An 11,340-nucleotide genomic window follows, 5' to 3' on the forward strand; every position below is an offset into this window, starting at 1 on the left:
TGTTAAAAGCAAAGCAATGGATATTAAAACGAAAATGTTAAAATTAAATGTTGAAATTGTTAAAATGTAAAATGGTTAAAATGGTTAAAATTGTTGAAATTGTTAAAAATGTTAAAATTGTTAAAATTGTAAAAAGGATAATTAAAAATATCCAGTGTACCGGGGTTCGAACTCGTAATGTCTGGACTTGCAGCCCTGCGCGTTACCAACCGAGCTATCTGGACACGTTTCCATTACTCTCTGCATTGTATGTCATATAAAGTGGACAACATGGCGGTAACGATCGCTTCAAGTACTAGTAAGGGACTTTCTAGGAGATACACTCTACAATTTTGGTGATTCTTCAGAAATCGATAACAGAATATATAATACTAGTCGGTGAAGATTGTGGAAAATTGTTGATACCGTGGCGCGCGCGTGACGATACACATTACGTACCGTTGTTTACAGTACTCGCGGGGCGCAGGTCATTGACGTCCCGCTTGCGTTGTTCCAACAGAGAAGAGCAAAATATCTGCCAGTTTTTGCGTCAGATTTTCAGTGTTTGTTAAAATCATATACAGGCATCCATGCAGCTATAATTCTTCCAACTAGTTCGTAGTTAGGTGAAATGTTTATAGGAATCACACGAATCGGTATCCAATATCAGAGTATCATGGCCCACGGCCGAGACCGCGTGGACCAGCTGCGCTGGTACGTGAAAATGGTAGTAAATAAATTAATTAGCCAACAGCCAATCAACAGCCACATCTGCAAACATGACCACACCTGCTTGTATGCCCATATTTGGGCCTTCCCCCGAATTCCTTTCTTATTACGTCACGCGCGTACGCCCCCACAGTACTTTCCTATGGGGACCACTAAAAAGCAAATAAAACGATTGTAAAAGCTTGTATCAAAAAAATTTTAAAAACGCCTAAGGGTATTTACCCACTCTACCTCTATACGAAATTACAGGTAATTTCGCCCAAAAATGAAGGAGTTGAATCAATTTAAAGAAGTGGCAGGAGGAGGAGGAGGAGGAGGAGAAGAAACATCAGAAAAAGCAATATGGGTTCACCACCACTTCGTGGTGTGGTGAACCCATAATTATTATGGTTATAACTTAAATGCAAAGATTTAGGAAGAAAGCAATATATATACTTATTGGAAGAATAACTTCTAATGTTTATAGTGTGTATCACAGATGAATGTATCGGATGTACACAAATTTAGCATGCATAATTGTAACATGGAGAAGTAAACATTTGTGCCAAGTTTTACATGTACATTGCCTTTAAAATTCAAGGTTATACAATGTACATGTATATACATTGTATTGCATGAAGTACAGTTCTAACAAACTCTTCATGTTGAAAACATTTGTTCTAAGAAATACATGTAAGAAAAATGTACATACAGAATCCTACATTTTGAGAAGGATTAGTGTGTTTATACATGTAATAACAATTGTTGGTATAGTTTTTTTCGTACTAATCGTAGTTCAGATGCTTGGTTACTTGTAAAGAACTTAACTGTAACAGTTGTTACTTCAGTTAGGTTTTTTGGTTCATCTAAGTAGTCACATGTGAAGTGCAATAGAATATAAAATGTTATTAATAATATTGTTAGCTCATATTAATATTATTAACTGTTATTACTAAACTGTTATTATAACTTTGTTCATTGTTTATGTATCCAGTCACATGTGAAGTGCAATGGAGTATATGAAAGGCCGTTATTATTATCCATATGGCACATATTTATCTCCAGTTTAATAAAACCGTTGCATCAGTCAAGTGCTGTCTGTGCATTTGTATTAGTTATTTTGAACACATTGCATTTGTATTACTATTAGTTATTTTGAACACATTGATAAGGTACCATTTGCAATGAACTGCCTCAGCAATACCATCTACAGTCATGTAAATGCTAGTTAAAATCCTTCATAAACCTTTGGTCTATGAGCAATGTCCACCTGTGTGTCATTGTCTATAGCCCTTGGGCCACACAAGCTAGCCTCTAACAGGCTTCGTGAAGCAGCTGGATAGAGTGGAACTTGGCCAAATAAACATACATGTACAATGTATTAGCAACATGGGAGTTGGTCCACTAAAGGAGTACAGTTTGATGCTTCCGAAACTGTTAGCACTGAACAACTCCCATGGCATATCATCTGTCTATTTCTTCAGTTTTACTCTTTCCAGCCACTTCACTTAGCCTGGTAGAGGCTACACACATGCCACTACAGTAGTGGTCACCACTGAAAAAGAGCGGAGTCTTTGTTGTTGTACTTTGGAATATACTTATTTTTTTCCATAAATAGCAATGACCTTGTATGCTGTACAATCAATAACAAGGATCAGTATGTTGGACATATCAAAGGTACAGGTACAAAGTCTGCCAAATGGCGTGTTCTCATATGACAATGACGTATATGTATACAATGTAGATTGCCATAGATTGTGGAAACAACATTATTTTTTGCTTTGGCTTTACTCTCCATCAGCATGGTTATACAGGATGCGAGGTGCCTGTCGTCTGTGGTCTTCAGCTGTGGGCTCCGAACCACTCCTGTACAACATCTCACCTGCATTTGGCATCTCCTTTTCATTCTCCATTCTGTAGGGACCCTCACCCATGGATTGTTCCAGACTTCTCTCATATTTCGGCTCAGTTATGACATTTGTTGGCAGTGACTGGTTGTCTGACTGGGCAAATGGTGACTGGACGTTTTGGAGATGCGTGAAATAATTTTCTGTAGCTTGTGAGGCGTTATCAGGGTAGCCTACGGCATATGGCTGGATCTTGTCGTGACTTGGGCCATAGCTCGCTGTATGAGGCTTAACAGTGTTTTCTGATGTCTGGTCATCAGTTAGGGATGTCATCGCGTATGGTGAGAGCTTGCCGTTTTTCCCCTTCCCTGACACGTCTACATAGGCCACTGCATACGGCTGGATGGTTTCATTGCCTTCGGATGTCTCTCTAGCGTTGGGTGGTTCACCTGTCGCCGAGGGGCTGTCAGGAGCTTGAAGCTCTGCTGAGTCATCATAGACAACTGCGTAGGGCTCGATTTTATGGTCCCCTTCTTCTTGGGATGGCGCCGGATTGTCTTGGGTTGCTGCCATTGGTGGGCTGCGACAGGCCAATCCTGTGCGACGACAGATAAAGAGGAGGGATCCCACAGCCAATGTAAAGACAAGCGGCACGATAACAGCAGTCAGTAGCTGTCTCTTTCTGTCGTCCTCGTTGATTGTTGGGCTTTCCCCAAGTAAAATGACACGTTCCATCTCTGTTGTGTGCTCAAAGACTGACACATTATTGTTTGTGTACGGCGTCTTGGTGTAGTACTCAGTAGGAATTACGGTTTCGTTCGGTTGAACGCTGGTGATTTGCAGACCTCCTGAGCTCGTTTCGTCACATCTCATTGATCCAGTCCCATCCGTAGCATCACCAGTGAGCAGGGAGGTGAGAGGATTACCGCGGAGGCCAGCAGGGGATGCACACTTCAGGGAGTCGGGGTGAAAGATGAACTTCATGCTCGGTGCACGCAGGTTACAGACAAACCATGCCAGACTCCCGTCACATTTCAGCCTGTTGTTCATCACGTCGAAGCGCCGTATGCGACTCAGGCGTAGAACGCTGCTGTCGATTGTGGTAATGCTATTGGCTGCGAGTGTGACAAATCTGACTGCTTTGAGCTGCAGGAGAGACTCCAGGGGTACAGTGCTAAGGCAGTTTTTGGACAGCTGTAATACCTGTAACGGTGGCAGGCCACGGAAAGCGTACTGGGAGATTGCGGTGATGGCGTTCGTATCCAGGAACAGGTGTGTTAGAGACTCCAGCCCAACAAAAGTGTCCGCTTCTGTTAATAATAAATAACAAAGCCAAAATCATATATACTTGTACTAGTAATCTATTATATTCAATCATGTATATATACATTGCGTGTGTGTGTACATGTGTATGTGTGTGTGTGTGTGTGTGTGTGTGTGTGCTTGTATCTGTGACTGTGTGTGACTGTGTGTGTGTGTGTGTGTGTGTGTGTGTGTGTGTGTAATGTACAATGTACAATCAATCAGGGACACAAAATCAATATGATTCCATATAGTGCTGTATTGTAGTGAGTATAATATGGGGGCTGGCTAGAACACTCAGTCAACAGAAGAAAATGAATTATACATACCTAAACTGGAGATGAGATTGTCTGCGAGACAGAGCTTTTTCACATCGGGCATGCCTCGAAAAGCCCCCGGCTGTATCCTCGAAATGTTCGACTTGGTGATGTACAATTTGAAAAGGGACGTAACATTCGGGAATTTCAAAGAGGATTCCAGAAGTGTTGGCAAACAGAGCGACGTGACAGAAACTTCACGTACTTCAGGATGGAAAAACTTTGGTATGGCGCCGAGACATGGGAGAATACTGGACATTTTTCCTCCATGTTTGACCAAGCTGGAGGCCGGCCCCTTCCAATCTTGCCCAAGACAGCTACACGAGATGATTCTATCGGTCCCTCCAGAAATCTCATACGAACAGCCTTCTGGACACCACTGAGGTATCTGAGAACCCAGCAGAAGGATCAGATGAGTGGAGATCAGAAAGAATGACTGCTGCAGTGCCTTCATGATTTCTAAATGGTTCACGAGGAAATGAATATTTCTCCATGCATCATATTATTCAATCTTTCTGAACAATTACATACATTATGTATCTGTATCACTATTGGTTCCTCCAAGATCTGACTATAATGTCCTTGGTTACTCAGTGACGTAGGTGGCATAGTTTGACGGACAGTTGTTATATAAAGTGACAATCAGTCTGAAAACCTCACCCACTGGCGATTCTGGGACGTTTTTCCTACAAACATGTACCATGTATATGCATGGGTATGGATGTGTAATCACGATTGTCTGTGTTGTGAAGAATGTAATTTCTACAGGGACTGTACTTTTGCCAACAGGGTTATGTTTTCCATAACGTGTGCATGTAACCAAGGACATTATACAGAAGTACATAATTATGTATGTATGTCATCATCATTCGTCATCCCTGTCCCTGTATGTATGTACAAATGTATGTATGTATGTGTATGTATTTCAGCACGATAACTCAAGGTTTCGATGGATTGTCATGAAACTTGGTATGTGGGTAGGTCTTGATGAGACCAAGGAGGTTGAATACAAGTATGTATTTAACCTCCTTGATGAGACCTTGAAATGATTAGATTTTGACAATGAGCTTGTTATGGTGCTGCAGCTGAACTTCCCATTTTGGTATCCCGCAATCTGGACATGGGTCTGGCTAGGGTCATGAATTTTAGATAGTAGGTAGCTCTTGAGTCTTGTGCTTGGGAAGAGGTCATTTGTAAAGCCAAAAAAGTTCAAAGGACACTTAACACATTACACAGAAATGCTGTGTAAACTTCAGATAAGACCAATTGAAATGTAAATCAAGAACTGACCTGCTTCATTGAAATGGAAAGTTTCCATGAAAATGCCCTATTGTTTGCCACAATGGTGGCTAGACATGGAAGCTGCCAGGTAAATTTGAATTCGCAAAAATAATACAATAAATGGTATTACAGTACATTATACATATGAAAATTTGCACGTCTGTCTGTCACAGGTTCAAACAGTCACAATGGAGGGTGTGATATCACATAGGGGCTTGAAGTGCATACTAGCACCTACACTCAGTCTGGTAGTAAGAATGGCTGCCAACCTATTTGCATGTATGCTGGGGTTTCCATACTCACTCCCTAACAAATATACACCACCTACATTTTTGTTCATGCACTGGTGCAGGTATATACGTAGATAACAGAAATGCCTGCACAGCTCCAGTTTGACTTGCATACGACAGTGGTATTTCCAGCCTTGCACATACATTGTACAAACATTGCCGCGCACGGAATGGAGTTTACAGAAACATTACCAACAGAAGCCAAGACGCATAAGAATGTTATTCCATATACAACGTTTATTCACACAGTGTTACAAGAAGCACCCATGTGTTACATTTTGCCATCATTTTAGAGTTACACCGTAACAGACCACTGGTTTACAAGTACATTCTTTTGAACAACTCATGAAATCACTTTCATAAATTATTATAATAGATTGGGACATGGAAGTTGTTGAAGTTTTCTTGTGCATTACAAAATCATCTTTTAGAAGATTGTACCCTGTATGCAGGTGAATACACCAATCACCAAGCATAACTATTAATATCATACTACTATGTAGCTTGTTTTTTGGTACCAGTATGTCTTTTTGCTGTGTTTTGTACATCTTTCAAGCAGTAGTACAGTAACATTTTTTTTGTTGTTTACCTTGCCCTATGGAAGGGAATACACCAGTTGATAGACATATAAACCTTTGCATAAAGACATACAGATGCTTGGAAATTAAAACATTCATGTACATGCATACATAAAGGCCTTTGCCTGAACAATGGTTAACAAATCAATAAATTAGTGTAAAAGTCCATCTGTGTTGGCCTGTTACATAGTACATGTACAAAGTTAAATCAATAAATCTTTTGATTGATTACTAGTAAAAGAAATGGAGCACTTACAAAATTGTCAGCTGAGCCCTAACTCATACACTGAACTGTGGAATTATTAGCCTCCTGTGCAGACTTTTAGTGGGGCAGTGTTTGAGCTAGCCTCTACCAGGTTTCAAAAAAGGGTCGGAAAGAGTAAAAATTTGCAAAATAGACAGGTAACATGCCAGGGGAGTTGGTCAGCTAATAATATGGCATGATATCTGTCTGTTAGGCCAATTTCTACTCTTTAAAAGCTGCTTCCCGAAGCCTGGTACAGGCTACGTTTGAGCGTTTTATTTTCAGGGGAGGGCCTTATTCAGGGGGTAAGCTGTATGTGGAGAGCACTGTACCACTCATGCTAGTACTAGTAGAATGATAGGCACAACTCCCTCTGCCAAACTAGTACATGTATTAGACAGCCCATATAATAAAAGAAAATCACATACAGCGCACTCCCAGAAAAATAAACAATGTCACTGCAAAAAGTCTGTGAAGGAGGCTAGGACTGTAGCTCTGGGTCTAGTCTGCATACAGTACCATCAATTACTAAGGCAATCAAATTTAATACAAAAATGTTAATCTGCGCATGCAAAACTGTATACCGTACATGTATTAATACAAAATAAAATATTGAATCCGATCAAAAAATATATATCTACAAAAAGAAATGTTACCTTGCCAATCTGTGTATTCATAACATACATATCATTAGGTATGGATGCAACATATTAGTGTTCCATAGTAACACATTATAAATATGATTGTCCATTGCTTAGTAAAAATTGTCAACATGACATTTGCACCATTAAATGTGGGATATTCGTTCAATTTAAAAGATTCAGGAAAGGCAGTCACAGGTATATGTATCTTCCTAAAATAAAAACTGGGGACTGGGGTGTAAAAATTATTGATTATACAAGGAAGTGGTTAAAAACTCAAAAGGGAAGTAAAAAAAAGACCATTCTGATAATGATAGCCCTTTAAACATTTTATATACATGTATATACAATAAGAATTTGACTAACAACGTTAGCAATGGTAGATATAATACAATTTTCCCAGTCAAACTGTGGTCTCATTTCACTGTCCATGTGGCACTCACTCCTAATTTGTTTATTGTCCAAATTCCTTTACAAATAAGACACACAACACGGCTGTTCCCAAGTGCGTGTCACCTCCCCCTCTTTTTCTGCTGTTTCAGCATTTTTCTCCTCTTCTTAATCATTTGATACAGCGCTTCGAGTCCCTCTGTCAACCCTTCTCCAATAATTGCACAAGTTGGCTGAACGTGGCACAAGTTGGTGGTCCTAATGTCGGACACGGACAGAGTTTCTTCCACTTCTTGGACGCTCAGAGCACCCGGAAGGTCCTGCTTGTTGGCGAATATAAGGATAGGCACCCCTTGGTGTTCTGTGTACCTCGCGACACGAAAGATCTCAGTTCTAGCCTCGTCTAGTCTCTCTTTGTCGACGCTGTCCACCACGAAAACAATTCCGTCCGTGCCTCGAGTATACGGCCTCCAGAGCGGCCGCAGTTTTTCTTGACCGCCGACGTCCCAGACTTTAAACACCATGTTGTTCCCGACTTCCCCCTTGAATCTTATATGTTCGGTATTGAAGCTTACAGTGGGTAGGGCGTTCACAAACTCCCCGAGCTTGAGTCTGTACAGGACCGTAGTCTTGCCGGCTGAATCCAGGCCTAGCATCACGATATGGAGAGGTTTGAAACCCGGGACACGGTGTAGAAGGCTGCTACCTTGCCCGCCCATATCACAGTAGAGTACCGTACGTACGCGAGGTCACCCCAAATGACGCCACAACATCGTATCACGTTACACCAAACGTATTAAAGTCCAGCGATATGGCGTCAGGGTTTGCAACTTTGAGCCCTTTGAACCGTCCAGTATCTTCTTGTGTGATGCTTTATCTTGGTAGACGATACGAAGGCGACTTCTTCACGATCTAATTCGTCCTACACCGAAGCAAAACAAGTTGCAAGTCCGGTCGCGGGAGGGAGGGAGTCTACGAGACTACGTTCGTAGGGCTTCGCGGAGTTCAATGTTTTCGTTGCCGATCGACAAGTAAAAAATCCGATAATTCCCACCTCACGCCTTGTACTGCTTCCAGGGAAGTCTAGGAGATCCTCTAAGGCACGTGGAGAGGAAACACAGCTCCTTGAATGTTTCCTGGTCGGTGTTTTTTTTTTCTTGACCGAACGAAGATGGCGCGACGCCCGCTCTCCGCTTCGGGTCAAGTGAGCGGGGGTGAGGCTGATGACGTCACGGAACGCCAGGGCAACCCTATTTGTCTCGCACCGGTGTTTCTAATGGCGGTTTGACAGACGATATAACAACAATAGCACCTGTTTTTGTACCTTTTCAGTCAAATTTGAACAGAAAACGAACAACATGGTCTCTGAATTGTACCTTTTACGGATAATATGGAGGTTTTGTGTCAGAAAAAAAGATAGAGGTTCTAACAGGAAATGGTATGACCCGTCTCCAAACATCTGCTTGGAGATGATGGCATGCCGGGGAGGTTACGTATTCTCACGGGCGTGGGCTGGTGCGAATGTGTGAATGGGGCTTTACAATAACTTGTGAATGGCTCTCGGTGATTCCTGGTTGTGTGAGGTTGTTTGTCTAGCTGGGCTGCCACGATGACGCGACCGTGGGAAGGTTAGAAAATGCCCACTCCTCCCTCTGAGGGAATCTGGTCGGTTAAAACTTTGACCAAATACGGATAAGCCTGGTCATATTTGCCAGGGATTCACTATAGCTGATCACGAGCCCGGCTAAAGGGGAAAGTTCTTCAAACTAGGCCAGAGACATGGCTGAGGCGCTACAACTGGCATTATTTAAATTTTGTTTGCCTGTGTTTTTGTTTGTTTTTTTCTAGTGATCTCACTGTGATACTTTGTGTCCAGTGTGCTATGGGTCTGGCAACCAGGCGGCATTCAACCCTTTGTATATTTAATTCATTCAACACACAAAAACTGAAAATCCTGAATCGCGCGGTCGGCATATATATAGCTGTAAACAGTAAGAATTACTTTTTTTCCCGTTACACTAGTAAGATTATTCCCAGAAACTTTAAGAATGAGACGGTAAAGCCATTATGTTCGTCAAAGCTCAAATCATCATGCAGTTCTCACGAGTCTACTTGAAGTAGAATCTATTGTGTGTGAAACAAAAAATCACACCGTTAAACATGCAACAACTTGAAATACAGGGCAAATCAACTTTTTATTTTTATTATTATTATCATTATCATTATTATAACTGTTGGTGCCAACAGGGCATTGTCAAAGAACACTTGGTCACCGTAACCAAGGAAATTAAAACTAAAACGTCCTTCTTGCTGTACGGCGTAGATTTCGCATAGATTCATTGTATACTGTTGTTTAATAACGTTACATAATAAAACTTGAGTAAAATATCTTAATAAAGAATTGAATTGAAGAAGAAAAAAATGAAGAAAAATAAGTGTGCGATAGCGTTCGATGAACTACTAGATATAAAAAGTAGTACACTATAGGGTTGAATGAACTTTGATGTATATGATTTGTTAACAGATTCCAAACTGCCGAAATAAAGTTTCCATGGACGACACCTAGTGAAAGAGAATTGTATTGGATCTCTCTCTCTCTCTCTCTCTCTCTCTCTCTCTCTGTCTCTCTTCTCTCTTTCTCTCTCTGTAAAACATATTCTTTTTGATATATCATATTTCTTGGGTTCCAATCCTTCATTTATCAAAAGGTTTGGACTTTGGAAACGAGCTCATTGGATTATTCCATTTTTCAGGGGGTTTCTGGCAAAACTTTTCTATCTCTACGAATACAGACGCAAAACCCCCATTATTTTTTTCTTGTAGCAGTGCAAGTATGTAACAACGAGACTTAGTATACACGGGTATCGAGGTCTGAACTATAGTTACAATTTTCACAACAAGTATTAATGGATATCGAGACCTGTATCAAGACTATAATTTTCATCGTCATCATAAATATCAGAATTATTCAAATAACAATTTGCAGACAATCAACAGCTTACGTAAGACTGCCATACTTAAGACCAATCTTGGGTTGTTTGTCACACGGCATTACGGATCATCTACCGAGGGACGCACCCAACAAGACCAACAAGAACGACCGCGGTGTCTGAGGCGTTCTACACGGGTTCCTCCCCAGATATACTAGTATTGCCAACTGAAGGTTTTCTGACTGGCCTGAACTTGAGGTATGTGTTTACCAGTGGATGCAAATGTTAAAAAAGGAAAGGTAGTGAAAATTTAATGTACCTTCACGTGGTTTAATTCTCGAAGGAGATTTTAAAGGCCCAAAGAATTGTAGCGTTTTCTAACCGCTAGCGAAGGAAGCTGGCGATAAAAAAGCCCATCAATCAGAAAACTTTTAAGAATCTTGTACAAAAACAAATCTGCATGGAAATCAGTTTAGTTATAAGCCCCTGTCACGCATTCACGAATTTAGCCTCCCGAACACTAGCCGAAGGCCCCCGACCAAGGTTTCGGCGCAACGTCGGCTGGGTCGGCTGGTGTTCGTCGAATTCAGCTACTGTATATGTTCGGCTGCGCCAGCCGTTTAGAAGAAACAACTTCAAACAGCACGCCAGCCGAATGTTTCAAAATAATTTAAAATACATGCACATGGGTGGTTGGTCGGTAGGTTGGACCATGGATGGTATAAGACTGTAAGTCAGCAGTATACCAACCAGCTATTCGGGAGTTTCAGGGCATGGTCGGGATTTAAATTTGACTCAAATTTAACACAAATTCGTTTCGATATGTAAACAAA

The 11,340-nt window shown here is 41.2% G+C and overlaps 1 protein-coding gene across 1 annotated transcript; it reads right to left on the bottom strand.

Moving 5' to 3' along the window:
• Window positions 1–5,941: 5,941 nt before the first annotated feature.
• On the bottom strand, window positions 5,942–8,803 carry LOC109462835 (ADP-ribosylation factor-like protein 4C). The gene has a single exon (XM_019759467.1). It carries the CDS (start codon window positions 8,294–8,296, stop codon window positions 7,700–7,702), a length of 597 nt encoding a protein of 198 aa, XP_019615026.1. The 5' UTR covers window positions 8,297–8,803; the 3' UTR covers window positions 5,942–7,699.
• Window positions 8,804–11,340: the final 2,537 nt, after the last annotated feature.

The sequence above is a fragment of the Branchiostoma belcheri genome, unplaced genomic scaffold (genome assembly GCF_001625305.1).
Source record: "Branchiostoma belcheri isolate BF01 breed outbred unplaced genomic scaffold, Haploidv18h27 scaffold12, whole genome shotgun sequence".
In the NCBI taxonomy this organism is placed as follows: domain Eukaryota; kingdom Metazoa; phylum Chordata; class Leptocardii; order Amphioxiformes; family Branchiostomatidae; genus Branchiostoma; species Branchiostoma belcheri.

Excerpts from the sequence above, each read along its gene's own strand:
- LOC109462835 (XM_019759467.1), bottom strand. The coding sequence starts at position 8,296 with ATGGGCGGGCAAGGTAGCAGCCTTCTACACCGTGTCCCGGGTTTCAAA.